At 42.2% G+C, this 15,774-nt stretch overlaps 1 protein-coding gene across 4 annotated transcripts in view; it reads right to left on the minus strand.

The window, feature by feature from the left end:
- The window catches only part of PTPRB (protein tyrosine phosphatase receptor type B), an 84,959-nt gene that overhangs the window by 15,341 nt on the left and 53,844 nt on the right, over window positions 1-15,774 (minus strand). For all 4 annotated transcript variants that reach the window (XR_006176813.2, XM_065558862.1, XM_005280060.3 and 1 more), the window contains 7 exons: window positions 14,834-15,097; window positions 14,215-14,496; window positions 10,271-10,549; window positions 7,661-7,810; window positions 5,269-5,512; window positions 3,017-3,123; window positions 1,659-1,758 (listed from right to left, as the gene is read on the minus strand). Coding sequence is in view for 3 of the 4 variants with exons in the window: in XM_065558862.1 (XP_065414934.1) it covers window positions 1,659-1,758; window positions 3,017-3,123; window positions 5,269-5,512; window positions 7,661-7,810; window positions 10,271-10,549; window positions 14,215-14,496; window positions 14,834-15,097 (1,426 nt within the window). In the remaining variant the exon portion in view is untranslated. The remainder of the gene's footprint in view (window positions 1-1,658; window positions 1,759-3,016; window positions 3,124-5,268; window positions 5,513-7,660; window positions 7,811-10,270; window positions 10,550-14,214; window positions 14,497-14,833; window positions 15,098-15,774) is intronic.

Genomic DNA, 15,774 nt, shown 5'->3' on the forward strand with positions numbered 1-15,774 from the left:
CATTTGGGACTTGTGAAGGATCAGAGCAGTAGTCAGTGGCAGCACTTGGATAGATTTGGGGAGTTTTGGGAATTCATTCTGTGCTCATTCCACTGTTCATGGCCAGTTTACACCCATCTGTTCTTGTGCCTACATTGTCCATTAGCTAAATAGCTCTTCTCCCTTCCTGGTGTTTACCGGCCATGAACAAATTCAGGTTGGAAATTAGAAGGTTTCTAACCATCAGAGGAGTGAGACGCTGGAACAGCCTCCCACTAGGAGTTGTGGGGGCAAACAACCAAACTAGTTTTAAGATGGAGCTTGATAAATTTATGAATGGGATTATATGATGGGGCTGCCTGCAATAGCTGGGATCTGGACTCAGTGACTCAGGAGATCCCTTGCAGTCCTACATTCCTATGTTCCACTGAACCACACACATGGTGTCTCCACCTCTGATCACCATTTGTTCCCTCAGAAACCTCTCTTGTAAGTGAAATAAATATTTACCTACTGTATATGACTCAGAAAAATATACTGACGTTCACTGACCCATTGAACAGAGCTCATAACAAAGAAATCACAATACAGTTCAGAAAACATGCACTTCATATGATTTACATTCAAACTACACAGAGCAAAAATAAATTAGAGGATAAGGGACGTATTTTCAAATGCAGGTACCTAAATAGCAGCCAGGAGAAAATGTATACACTTATTGTGAATGCAAAACCTGCATTTTACTCATGGTAGCGGTGTATGTATACAGATATGTAGGCATGCACTTGTCTGTATGCACAAACAATGCAAGTTTTCACACAAGTGCACATGCTTTTTTCCATGGTCAGCATCTAGACATCTGCATTGAATTTGGGCTTAAGTGTCTAGAAGAAACGGCTAGAGAATAATTTCATGCAGACTAAGAATTAGAGCTGGTTGGAAAACAATTCCACACATTTTAAAGAAACATTCCATTCCAACTCCAGGCGAAATGTTGCATTTTCAAAATTTCCCACAGAATAGAAATTCCAAACTTTTTTGACTCAGAAATATCAAAAATTTTCATTTCAATACTGTTAAATGTTTGTTTCAATAAGGTAAAATTATCATTTTATGTTAAAATATTATATTTAATATTTATATATATTTTTAATTAAAATAATATATATGATATAAAATTAATATTATAGAATAAAAGTCAGTGCAAAATGAAATGGAACAATAAAGTCAAAACTAAACTTTTTGACATTATTGAAAGAAAATATTTCAATGTTTCCAAAATTAGAGGGTCAAAATGAATAATTTCATCAAAAATGTAATTGAAATCAACACGTTCTCATGAAAGGTTTCAATGAAGCCACATTTTCTGACAGAAAACTGCTCCAGTGAAAATGTGTTGACCAGCCCTACTAAGAGCCAAAGGTCACATTGCAGCCTTGATCATGCAACTCCTATTAATCAGTGGAAATCCTGTTCCTTAAATCAAGGATAATATGGGGCTTCTTAGTTCAATATTTAATTTGTACAAATGGTCAGGGAAATGGAATGAAGTTTTTGCTTTCCTAAATACAATTTAAAGTTTTCATCCAATTTTACTCCTTCCTCGGTGTCTCAGATGGAAAATCAAATTTCATCAGACCTTGTGCAACAAAAATTTAAAAAAGGGAGTTTCTACTTACCTAATTTTTTGTTTGTAGACAAATAAAGCAGTGACAGCCACCACCATCACAATGAGAAACAAACCAGCACTCACGCCTTCTATAACTCCAAACATGGGCTCTAAGATAGATACACACACACACAAAGAGCAAAGGAATTAGATACATACAATGTTATCAGTTAAAGACACTGAAATAAATACAAAGGAATGTCAACTGCATATATATTTGGAAGACTGGGCTTTGATATTACTTCCTTAGTTTTTCAAGAACTTACACCGTACATCAGGTAGGCAAGAAACAGGTAGAAGAGAAAAAAGTTCTCTCCTTCCATAGAATTAGGGAGTGAAAGAAACAGCAAGATTTTCTAGGAGTTCAGGTCTCCTCCCCAGGCTACAGTAATTCACTGGATTTTTCAAACTGAGTCTAGGATAATTCACTGGGTCAGTCCCATTTGGAGACCATTTATACTGGATGACAAACCCATTTCATTCTCACATCCAGAAAGTAACTGTTGCCTGGATTCAAGGGTTTTTGAGGCTTAATCAGTGTTTGGAAAGTGTATTGAGAGCCTTGTATCAAGGGGCTGTGTTATTATTTATTGTTTGTATTGTAGCAGTGACTAAAGACCCTCAGTCAGGAACCCCAGCTCTATTGGGCAATGTGTTCCTTCCCAAACAATTTATAACCTACGGGCTTATTGCTCCACCATAGCCGAGATGGGGGAACATAGGGAGCTGGTTGTGGCTCCCGGATCCTGTGCTGCTTGGCTACGGCATAAGTTAAGAGTGGCTGAGGAGCAGGTCTAGCTCTGGCATAAAGTCCCTAGGTGACCTTACACCGTGAAGGATCAGCATAGTTCCACCACACCTCCCTCCCACCTCTGACATCTCCCCAACACCCTGGACACATGGGACAGCTGGTGCAGGAGGTGGTTAGATCATCTCTGCCAGTTTTACACCAGAAGAGAGCTCCCCTGCACCAAGGGAAACTTCCACTAGCCATTTCTGTCCACTTTGAGCGCTTGAGTGGCAGAAAGCAGACTGGAGAATCTAGCCCTACGTATTATTTCTATCCCAAAGGATGCTGCACAGTCCTCACTCTTTTGCTTGCTCGCTCGCTCCCTTTTAAAGCGAACACCTATAATCTGTAGGAAGCTTTATATTTCTGAAAGAAATCATGGCTGGAAGGGGAAGCATCACAGCTATTGTTTTAACCGACAGTGCTGAATACCAAATATTAACTGGCGGAGAGCTGAATCTCAAAGTAACTCAGTTCAGCAACAAGGTCCTTTCTGCATTCTCCTACCCACTCCAACACCAATGGGTGTGATACCCATGTAACTGGTACAGTTAGTAGAGAATAAAGGAGAAACTCACCTGACTCAGTAGTGATTGGTAAAGAGAAAAATGTATCTGAGAAGAGTGGCTCCGTGAATTCCCTCAGGTCTTCACTAAAGAGCTGGGTGAAAGCTCGGATACTGATCCTGAAAAAGCAGAAGGGTTTATTAGATCTGTTTGGGAGTTGGTATCAAATAGGAGAAAACTAAAGGTTAACACAGAAATAGCAAAATCACAAAACAGGGCTTCCAGACAAAATTTACTAAGTACATTTCCTGTGTCTTTTAACTACTGTTATTGTTATACCTTTTGTTGTTCAGCTTCTGCTTTAGTGAGAGTTTCAAAGCCAATATTTTTAGCATCTCAACAGTTCATTCCATTTTTTAGTATCTTTTGCTCAACAATATGTGGGGAAAATGAAAGGACTAGATACTAGATGACACTTACAACATATTAAACTTGAGGAAATAAAATTCTGCCTAACTGTGATCAGCAGGAAGGCATATATATCGCAGCGTGTTCTTTGTATAGGGCTGCAGTAAGCCAAAAAAACTGTTGACTAGCTGATCTATGGATATGTTAACTGCCCTCAATACTATCATATGGGGACTTGGATTTGGATTACATTCTATGATCCTGATTCTGCACACACCTTTGCATGTGAATAGTCATACTCTGGACCTACTTCCATCTCTCCTAATATTAGTCCTGTAAATGGACTACTTATGTGCGTAAATGTTTTCAGGATTGGGGCTTTGTTACCTTAGGGTACTGGGGATCATGAAAGTAGTCCCATGAGATGGACAGACTAATCACAGTGAGCGGTGTGTCTTTGTTGGCTTTAGGTCTTTGCTATTTTCACAAGGTCCTGATTGCCAAAAATTTGTCACTGAAAATCAATCAACAAATCCGTTCACATGAACACATTGATTTGATTGGACACATGGTGTCCATTCTTTGACTGGATGAACATAGTTCTTAAGTAGGTTTCTGATACAGACATGCACAATGAACAACATCAAAAATTCTGCAACATTCAATTGAAATTCACTGTTTAACTCCATGACTTTTCCTCTCAGCAAATTCATTTCTAAGAGCATTCACAGAAAGCAAAAGGAGCTCAAATGAAGTCCAAGCAAATTCATTAAAAAGCTGAAATGAGTGTCTGTGAATGGTTTGTTGATCTAGTCACTCAGCCCTCATTGTGGCTTTGGTAACCTGTGGTGGAGGTTCCTGCCGACCAGCTGATAGAATTTAGAATCAAAGAAGTTAAGAGGTAGAAATCCTTACTCACAGTAGGTCTCATTCTGAGAAGGGATAAGTGGGCATAATTTCCACTGAACCCAGCTAGAGCCCACTTGAAAGCTGCTTTCACTTCAATTGCACAACTGCCCCATCAAGTTTCTAATAGCCCACATTTAGTAGCTAAGCTTGATTTAATGCTGCAGGGAAAAGTAATTACATTTAATGTGAAGCTGCAGCTTCTAAATAAACATACATGTTATCCAGTTTGTCTGAAATACAAATCATAATTGTTTGGGGATATTACTTCAAATACTCTAGTTTTTGGCTAAAATCTAGGGCCTAGATGCTGGGTCACACAGCTGCTTTCTGCTGTGCCGTAGGTGCAAAGTGGCCTTAAGGTAACTGGATTCAGCCTTGGAGGTTCATGCCAGTGTAGAGAACTCAACAGGAGGTGTACACGTGCTCTAACAGCTCCCACACCATGCCCGACTGTGGCTAAATCTTCCCTTTGTCCTGGTGAGCCTCAGCTGCTATACAGGCTTCCTGAGTCTGTTGGAAGCTGGCACAGGGTAGAATAGCCTTTGGGTTGCTCTAATCTGCACCAGCAGATTGGCCTGGTGCAGCCTGTCCACAGAATTAGAGGAACACAAAACTACCTTTGCATCTCCTGCTCCCCCGCTTTTAGCTGTCCCGAATGCTCCCCTGACTCAGCTGCTGATCCAGCCCTTAAGTCTCTCCACAGAGAAATTAGCAACTGTAGCAAAGTTCTCCATCAAAGTAAAAGAGATAAAAGAGGCCTTTTCACTGCACGGAGTTTTGCACATAATGAATTGTAGCATTCCTAGGCTGGTGAAGGAATTGTTTATATATTACCTATGAGATGGGGCACGGACAAAGCTTTTATAAATTGCACAATACAACACAGAGAACACTGTGTAACACAGGTTATTAATCTATGGCAGCTCAAGTACATCAGGCATCGAGATAGCATAGTACCTAATAATACAGCACATCTCACACAGCACGATTACCACAATAAATCTAACCTGTAGGCAGTCCTTGGCTTCAGTGGCCCGTCACAGAATTTCTGCTGATTGGGATCACATTTTCCTCCCAGACTTTCCATCTCAGCTCCAAGCTTAATGTCAAAGCTCTTATAGTTGCTGTCAAGGTTTTCAGCACATTTGCTTGCGAAATAGTTTGTCTGATAGACACGTATGGAATTGTTATGTTTGTATTCCATGTAGGAAGGTAACGGGTGCTGCTGATCTGGCTTCAGCTCTTCACTGCCTAGGAAAAAAAATGGTAAAAAAAAAATTTGCACATCATATGCCACAGCTCTCATGCTATTCGTGCAGTAAATATCTAAGGCCCAGGGCATCAGTAGACATATTTAACACTTGACAAACTTCTGTACTTTGTCTGGGAGGTAGCATGGTCTAGTGAACAGAGCATGGGACTGGGAGTTAGCTACCTGGGATCTATTTCTAGCCTGACCCTAAACTGTTGTATGACCATAGGCAAGTCACTTCCCTCTGAGCCTCCGTTTTCCCATCTGCCAAATTACCTTCTTTTGTAACTCACTTAAAGGTCTATGGAAGAAACACACTATCTACGTATTGTTATTATTAACCTTAACTGCAGGGGTCGTTAGTAGCTATGTTATCTTTACAAAGAACAGCTGGTCTGGTGTGGCAATCTGATCCCCAGGAGAAGAAGCAGAATACAGCTGATTCCTACAGCAAACAGCAAATTCCTACAGATAGGAAATTACGTGTTTCAAAGCAACCTGACGCTGTGGTTTAAAAAGCTTCTTCCAGTCTGATAAACACTGTGCTATACTGTCTTCAAAACTGTTAAGCCACATGAAAGCCACCTTCTTTACAGAGACCTCTACAGACTCAAATTACTGAGTGTCCTAAAGAAATAATCTGTGCTTTTCTTAAGTGAATGATGCGCCACACACTGCTGACTTGTGGCACAATTCCTTAAATTCAAGTCTTAGGGTATGTCTCCACAGCAACTGGAGGTAGACATGCCCATGCCAGCTCTGATCAATCTAGTGTGCTGAAAATAACAGCAGAGCCGCCGCGGCTGCACATAGGGTGTCAGATGGGAACCACCATTTGCTCCACTTGTTAGTGTGCTATATCAATCAGAGCTAGCATGTGTATATCTGCCTGAGCTGGGAATTACACCTCCAGCTCCAACATAGACATACCCTTAGTATTTTTGGACTGAGCCTAGCTCAGTGTGTTCCAGGCACACTGTCTTCTATTTGAACCCACACTGCATGTTAGTCTATGGGGACATTTTTGGATCGATGCTGGCTTGCCTGGCTAGATAACTCAGGGCAGTTTGCTCTCTCTCTTCTAGATCCCATTCTAGAACAGTGTGCACAGGGAGGTTCTGATGCCTTGAGAAGGTTGTGTGAATCACTTCTGCTGCATAATTCTGCCCTCCACCCCCACCCCTGCCATCTGCCTCCTTCCACAGGGGGTTAAAAAAAAATAGCCAGTGGGTACAGAGAATAGTTGCAATAGGAAATGATTGTAGTCCCCAGAAATGAATCCTGATGTTTTATTATTTATGATAGTGCCTAAGAGGGTCAACTGTGCTAGGCGCTGTACCAATATATAGTGAGAAACAGTCCTTGCCCCCAAAGAGCTTACACTCTGACTAGACAAGAACGACACAGGGTGGGAGAAAAAAAGGATTATTTTTACATGGGAACAGAGGCACAGAATGATTAAGTGACTTACACAAGGTCACAAAGGGAGCTTGTGGCAATGTCAAGAATTAAACGTGGATCTCCTGAGTCCTAGTTTAGGGCTTTAACTGCAAAGCTACTCTTCTTCTCTACAGGATAGCACAAGCAAGGAAATACATATGCACTCTATGGGGACATTTTCTGCTTCGATTTACACTGGTGTATGTGAGAGCAATTTGCCTCATGAAATAAACAACATGAATCATTTTATTCTGACTGTAAGCTACCTTTGTTTTCTAATAACGACTTATCAGGCAACACTGAAGGCAACAGAAACTGAAGCTGAGACACACTCCTACCTGCTTCAAGTTAGTGTCTAAGCTACATTATTGAATCAGTGCATAGCAAGACAGTCTATCCCATTTCTATTCTCCGAGACATTCGCTTTGAGTTCTCTCATCTTCTAAGTAAGGAAACTGTCCAAACATGTGGATGGTAACATCCCAGAGAACGAAGTATAAATCTGTCCTTAACTATGGTGCCAGTGGAGACTGGACCTCTGGATCTAAAAGCTTCTCCCTGCTGAGTTAAAGGACCAGGTTCATTGGCTTGGATGCAGAAGCAGATCCATACACCTCTTCTGAAATCTGGCCAGTAGATGAGGACAAATACCCTCCTTGTGTTAATATGGGTTACAGAAAGAAACCTTTTAATTAATGAAAACTTACCATCGGCCTCTCTCACAACCACAGTAAAGTATTTCACAGCTCCATTGGTGTCACTGAACCAGCTGCAGTTGAAAGTAAAGTTGATGGAAGATTTGGTAATGAGAGCATCCTTTTTGTTCACTCGGATGTGGAGAGGTGGAGGAGGGGGGCCTGGGAAAGAAGAGAGTGGGAGGGGGAAATAAAGTACATCACCATCTATATATTTTTAATTACATAATAACAACAAGTGGTGCAAATCTCAACAAAACTCAACCATTTAGACCCAATGTCTCTCATATTATGCTCTTTGCAGTCACAAAGTGTATCCCTCTTCAGCAGAGAAGCGGCCAGAAGATGTAACAGTCCAGAAGTGTTTTAAACATAATGACAGAGGCAGCTCCTTACAGTAGGATTTCTTGCAGAAGCTGCCCAGGATTGTATTAAAGTCTCATTAAATCCACAGAGTCTTAAATTATAGCCGCTAAAATAGCATTTTCAGAGGTGGGTTCAATCCCAGGTACTTTGAGACCATTGAGGCTGCAGATAGAAATTTGGTTTTAAACAGCTAGATTTCCCCCTCTCACACCAAATGGAACAATAAACAATATCCAAGGAACAATACACAACACGGAATCAATTAAGCAAATAATTTACACATGGATGATCTGATATCAGATTTACAGTACTGCTTCCATAGGGAACTGGCAGTTGTTTCAGCCATATGTCTAAACAAGCTATACATCAGGAACTAAACGGAAAAGGCAAAAGAGGAAGGGGGAAATAAAGCACATCTGATGCAAGCCTCCCAATGGAACACTACGACACTATAATAGAGATCGCAGCTAAATGTTTTCAATAACCTATACAGCCACATATACTGTGTCAGTATCTACTGTTTAATAGTCGTGGCCAAAATTTAAAGGGTTTCAGTGTGGATAAGGAACCAATAGTTCACATGCTTATTTGAAGCCTAACCAGATATCTTTGATCTGTAAGACGAGTCTGGAATTCTTGGGAGAGCTGGCTCCCTCGTGGTATTTAGACAGTCCTGCTTCCAGGGTCAACCAGAACCTGATAGTGCAGAGATGTCTAAAAATGAAAATAATGGAGAACAGTTAAGCCTTCAAAGAAGTTCTGTTGCGGTTTCTGGTGCTGTTCAGGTTAGCTCTGATTTTATCTGAACTCATAGCATCTCTTGTAGTAGAGAAGAGACAGTGCTTGGTTACAATTCATGTGAAGGGTGGGTGTTACCACGCTCTTTTTTCCCAGGCTCTGGGCAGGGCCCCAGCACTCATTGGGGTCACAGCTCTGGAATGTCTGGGTGGTTTTCCCACTCCCAGTCTTAAGAGGCCCAGCCCACTGGCTGGGCCCCAGATAGCCTGCCCCTTCTAGGGTTTTCAATGAACAGAAGAAAGGGGAATTGATCCAAATGAATGGTCCCAAAGCTGGGTTAAGGCTCTCTTCCTTCAGAGGGCACTCATCAGGCTGTGGCCCTAATCCAAGTTCACCAACACACAGAGAGGAATAGTCTCCTTTCAAGGTGAGTCAGCTTCAGGTTCTCCCTTCCTTCAGGGAGGGGCCATTGGGCAGTGGCTGCCCAATAGGGCTCCTACATTCAGCCATCCCTTTTTCCAAGATCTGCTCTCCTCCCTGATCTGTCATCAACTGAACTGGGTTTCTCCCTTTTAAGTTCCTCCCTCCAATTCTGACATCTCTCAGCTGAGTCCCCATTAGCTCATTAACTCCTTGTTGCCCAGTGTAGGATTTGTATACCCCATCACAGAGGGGTTTTTTTAGTGACTGGACTCTGTAGTTCTCCTTGGCTTTACACAGCCAAGGGGGGACTGGTGACCAGACCTCTCAATCACACTATACTTCATCCATCAACTATACTTCATGGAACATTTGGCCTTGGGGGTAATTAAGGCTCCCTGTCATGCTGTACCACCCAGAATGGAGGTGACCCATGGATTGCCACAACTGGCTGGCAGTACCTCCCTCCTTGTGTATGTTGTTGAGAAGCTGCAAGCTGCCATTTGCCACCCATCTGTAGCCCAAGGGAGGAGCCACAGGAGAGTATGGGAGGACTCTGCAGAGCAGTGCTCCTCCTTCATCTCCACTGCCTGAGGCAAGCTCATCATCTGAGAGAAGAGGGAGTAAAGCCTGAAGAAGAGCCACTGCCCCAACTTCCTGAAGGCTCTAGGTAGCTTCCCACTATTTTGACTTGGCGATGGCATTTGGTGAGAGGAAAGGGCCAGGGGGTAGCAAAGAGGCAAGCCTGGGGGAGAACAAATGGGCAGTTGTAGGCTGTATGACTATAACAATTGTTTGTAAGTTTGTTCTCACTGCATGAGTCAAATAAACCAGTTCTACAATATGATTCACACAGTGATAAAACATCCTTTAAAGCAAGTTTTATAGTTTAAGTGCCTTATAATCTGGCACAGCATGCAACTAAACACAGGTGTTCCCCATTTTGGTCACTGGTCACACATTTTGGTGGCTGGTGTGACACAACAGGCAGGTCTGGAGGTCGAAAAGTCTGCTGACTAACCAACCAGATGATAGATATCTGTTCACCTTCTCCCTCCATGCCACTGTACCTATGTATTTGGTACATCAAGGACTTACGGTCTATCATAGTGATGGTGCTGTCTTCAACTACCTCACTAGTCATGTCTGCAGACTGCACTTTGATGGACACCAAGTATCTCTTGTGGGGTACTAGCATCATGATATTTTGCAAAGATCTTTCTTTCTCTATCCTTTTGGAAAACTCAACTTCTCCAGTGTCCATTTTTTTGCATTCAATGCTATATCCATCGAAGTCAGAGTCAGGCGGGGTCCAGGAACATGCAATGGCAGTAGAGTTTTGTGGCCGGCAGTGAAGGTTTTGTATTCTGTCTGGTCCTAAAGATGGAGGAGAGGTTGAAAAAGCTGAAGTGTAACGTAAGAGAGGACATGCATTATACATTTTGTGCTCACTCTATGGCTCAGGCCATCATTCTTAGCACTTGAGTCTAAATTAATCATTTAATTAGAGCAAAGGGACTAAGAGTCAGGATTCCTAGCTCTACCGCACACTTGCTGAAAGATTTTAGGCAAGTCACTTGACCTCATTTTATCTATGTGTAAACTGAATTAATGCCATCGACCTCCAAAGAACTGTGACTCGTCAGTAATTAATTGTAAAAAAACTTTTCAGATCTTCTGAAGAAAGCTACAATAGGAATCTAACATATTATTAGAACTATGGTACAACTGGAGCTGAAACCTAGTTATAAAAAAACCTCATCATACAGCGTAATTGAAATGCATACTTCTTACAATTAAATGTCCATATTATATAGCACACGCTCTACAGTGAAAGGCACAAATGTTTAACGTGCTATTTATAAACTTCTTTTTCCTTTCAGCCTTATTTTCCACAATTGTCCAAAGAAATAAATTATAGCTGAAGAACCAAGTACTGTACAATGCAAAAGAGGGAGCTAAAATAGCAGGAATTAGTAAATTACCCCTCAGCTCCTTGTAGCAAAAATACAAGGTTACTAAATAATATAAGATAATTTAAAATGTTCTAATTAAAGGAATACATTTTGACACAGCACCACAAAAATGAAATTAAATCAAGGCATCATTGTCAAACTAACTTTCAAGGTGAAAAACTAGAGATGCATGTTAAAAAAAAAAAACCACCACCCCAAAACCAAAAAACCAACAACTAAAAACATTCGAATAATGCTTGGAAAAAGGTCTAACCCAGGGGTCGGCAACCTTCGGCACGCAGCCCATCGGGGTAATCCGCTGGCGGGCCGCGAGACATTTTGTTTACGTTGACCATCCGCAGACACGGCCCCCCCGCAGCTCCCATTGGCCGGGAACAGCGAATCGCGGCCACTGGGAGCTGCGGGGGCCGTGCCTGCGGAGGTTCAACATAAACAAAATGTCTCGCGGCCCGCCAGCGGATTACCCCGATGGGATACATGCTGAAGGTTGCCGAACCCTGGTCTAACCACTGTTGTCCTTTGAGATCCTAAATATAAAAAGCCCAAGTTTTTCAAAAAAGTGATGAATAATTATAGGTACTAACTTCTGAAACTTTAAAGTGGCCAGATTTTCAGAGGGTAGGTGCTTAGCACTTTCTGAAAATTAGGCCCCCTTAAAAAGTTTTGGGCATCCCAAGCCATCAGTCACTTCTGAAAATCTTGGCCTGAGCACTCTTTTTGAAACAAATCATCTTACAATTACAAAGTATCAACTAAGGAGTACGGTGACCCTACCTAATAAACATGCCCATAATGTTAAAGCCTTTACATTTCCCTCCAGCATAAAATCAATGCAAGGAACAAACTGATCACAGACCTCTGCAGGAACAAAAGGACAAAAGTGAACAGTATTTTCCTTCTAGAATGTGACCCTGTGATTTCCACCCACTTATATCAGGTGTGAATTTCCACTGAGAGAAGTCACAGAGTACATAGTAAATTTTTTTGGTTAAGATTTTGACCTATACTCTGTGTGTATATATACACGCATGTACACACTTACCCGCCCGCAAAATATAGACCAAAGCTTCACCAAATATCTGTCACGTTGCTTAGCTTTTTCATGACTCCTCTCCATCCACCCTCTCGACCTAACTCCTTTTCAAACATAGCCCAGTTTTGCAGGTCTTTTGTGGAAGAAAACTAAGGGGGCTAAATGGTGTGTGCATATGAATGTCCTTACCATTCCCCTTTCCCCTCTATATGGCACTATCACTAAGAAGACTTTTTGCTGTAGTCACACTGCCTCCTGATGTGATTAGGGAAAGAAGCATAGCAGCTGACATCTTTATTCTGTCCTTTTACTTCTCCAATTGGCACTTTGCATTCAAGTGGCAAAATTTTGCGATTTTGCCGCTTAAAATGTTTGCAAGGTGTAACATGCAAAGAAACTAAAGGGTATAAAATGAAAGTTTAGGCCATCTAGTCTATATTTAGCAGTTAATATCTGCAGGTTATCACAAGACTAGTAATTCAGTTGAATAATCAGAAATGGAAACCACAACACAGTCCTCTCATGGGTAAGAGGACAAAAGTCACATGACCTATGTGTGAATCTGGTTTGCTGTGTAACCAGGAGCGGCGCCAGGGTTTTTGGCGCCCTAGGCGGGGGTCCTTCCGTGCTCCCGGTCGTCGTCGTCAATTCTGCGGCGGGGGGTCCTTCCGCGCTCCTGGTCTTCGGGGCACTTCGGCGGCAGGTCCCAGAGCGAGGGAAGGCCCTGCTGCAGAATTGCCGCCGAAGACCCGGAGCGTGGAAGGACCCCCCACCACCGAATTGCCGCCAAGAGCAGCAAAATGCCCCCCCCCCAAATCCTGGCGCCCTAGGCGACCGCCTAGGTCACCTAAATGGAAGCGCCGGCCCTGTGTGTAACATATGAAATGCCCATCTCAACGAGGCATGTCTATGAAGTATTTCACTGTGCAAAATATGGGTTTTAGTTACACCATATGAGGTACAACATATGACCCAAAGTACAAATTACTGTACGTTCCAAATAGTTCCCCATGGTTTAGCTATTCTGCCCATTTCAGGGCAGACTTCTCACCAGACTGTTAATGAGATCAGCTGGACTCAGATAAATATGGGTGGAAGCCACAAAGATTGACAAACAGCTATTGAGAGGAAAGGAACTCTTTGACTTTACTTTTTCAAATCTACTATACCCAAGTCCTTCTTGTGCCCCAGGAACACATTTCCTTTTTGATTGCTCAAAATATCTTGATGGACCCACTCCACATTTCAGAATCTAAATAATCCTGAACTTCAAAAAAGTTTGGATTTGAATCAGAGACAGGCCAGCAGCAAAAATTGACAAAATGCTTAGAAAACCTGATCTTCGAGGAAGATAAAAAAAAAACTGGGCATGTTTAGTCTTCAGAAAAGAAGACTGAGCGGGGACCTGATAACAGTCTTCGACTGTGGTAAGGGTTGTTATAAAGGGGACAGTGATCAATTGTTCTCCATGGCCACTGGAGATAGAACAGGAGGTAATGGGCTTAATCTGCACCAAGGGAGATTTAGGTTAGATATTAGGAAAAATGTTCTAACCATAAAGTTAGATAAACTTTGGAATAGGCTTCCAAGGGAGGGTGTGGAATCCTCATCCTTGGAGGTTTTTAAGAGCAGGTGAGACAAACACCTGTGAGAGTTGGTCTAGGTTTACTTGGTCCTACCTCAATGCCGGGGGCTGGACTTGATGTCTTCCCGAGGTCCCTTTCAGCCCTACATTTCTCTGATTCTATGATAAATCGAAACCTGGAGCCAAATCGTCCAGAATTTCAGGAATGTTTTGATCTGGATCTGAATTTTGCAGCTTGTGTTCATTTCTAATCTTTAAATACTTGATGTAGGAAAGGACAAAGAAACATTTTGATTTCCACTTGAATCCATATCCAGACATTCTTGAATCAGCTAGTATAAATTAATAAATGCTTAACTGGGATGGGTAAGATTTAACTCATTGGCCGCACTGTTTCAGCATCATCTCCAGATGAGCACTAAGGGTTCAATAAAAAATGGGTTCCTACTTGTTCTCACAGTTCCAGACAGTGATTGACTGTATGTCTTCCAGGTGTTGCCGCTGACGCTCCTGACACTGAAATGATAGAGCCGCCCCGGTCGAAGGCCATACATGATGCGTCCCTTTGATCTGCTGTTGCTGTACGGGTTGAAGACTGTAAGGGGATCTCTTGGGAACCATTGCAACTCAAAGTCATCATAATCCGTCCAGTCTGGGGGACCCAGCCAGGTGATTGACAGGGAGGTGTTTGCAACATCAGCAAATGATACAGCACTAGGAGGACTGGGTGCTAGACAGAAGGGGCAAAATGAAAAAAAAAAAGTCTCATGACATTTGCACACAGGATGGGTATGTGAGACAAAACAGACATTATCTTAGACTTCTTCATTTCTCTTCAGCCTCTGCACTGTAACATTGATAAGAAACAGGACTCTGAACAAACCACTCGGACTCTGATTTCTTTCCTGCCATTAATGTAATACCGTTTATGATTGTCTTACTTGTACTTTTCTATGCCTTTAATAATTCATGCAATAAAAATCTTATCTCAGAATAAATCCATCACATACCAATGAACTGCTGTAAATTCTGACAGTTGGGGGCGAAAAGCCACTGCAGTTCTTTACCTGTTCTTCCCTCAGTCTTTGCTGTATTGGTCAGGTCACCGCTGTGGGTCACTACAACCAGGGTGTACTTTCTGCCAGGAACTAGGCCCAGGAAATGCCACTCTCTCAGGTCTTTCCCATTCCTTGTTTCCTTCTGTGTGCCATTTGGGTTATAAAGATTCAGCTCATAATAATCTACATCTCCAGATGCCGGTCCCCAGGTGAACCACAGACTGTCCGTCATGTTTCTGTTGGAGCCGTTGAGATTAATAACTGGGGCTGGAACTGAAAGAGAGGGTACACAGTTACTACATGCTGAATGTTTTGGGGAAGAATAGTGCTACGGTAGTGCTGTGATAGTGGCCATATAAAGATCTAGATACATAGCACAGGTGGCCAAAAACCAGGAAACAAATTTTGGGAATTTCAGTGTGTGTGTGTCGGGGGGCGGGGGGAGTACTGGGAGATTAGAGGAGGTTTTGCGGGAGCAACATAGCTCTTACAAATGCCTACAACACCCTGCCATCTGGCAGTGTGGAGACAAAGGTAAGCTGAAACTAGTGCTGATCATGAATAACTTTTTCATTTCACTGTTAGCTACCTTGTCTTCCCTCTTTACCATTTGTTTTGCCCACTTGTTGCATCTTATCATAAACCAGTGTTGTACGCTCTTTGGGGCAGAGGGCTGTCTTTTTATTTATACCTGTATAGCGCCTAGCACAATGGGGCTCCTGCCCTTGATTGGGACACCTAGTACCACTGGGCTGCAGATAATAAATTAGGGCACTATTTATATATTTATTATCTGAAAACAGTGGTCACATAATTTAGAATTTAGCTTCCTTTTAGGTAATGCCTTTGATGTATCAAGACAGTTTGGACACTTCTAGTAGCTTTACTAGACTCTAGTACCAGCTTTTGGCTATTAGAGTAGCTCACCGATGTCCTTAAGGAAGATTTCA

This window comes from Chrysemys picta, chromosome 1 (assembly GCF_011386835.1).
Source record: "Chrysemys picta bellii isolate R12L10 chromosome 1, ASM1138683v2, whole genome shotgun sequence".
NCBI lineage: Eukaryota > Metazoa > Chordata > Testudines > Emydidae > Chrysemys > Chrysemys picta.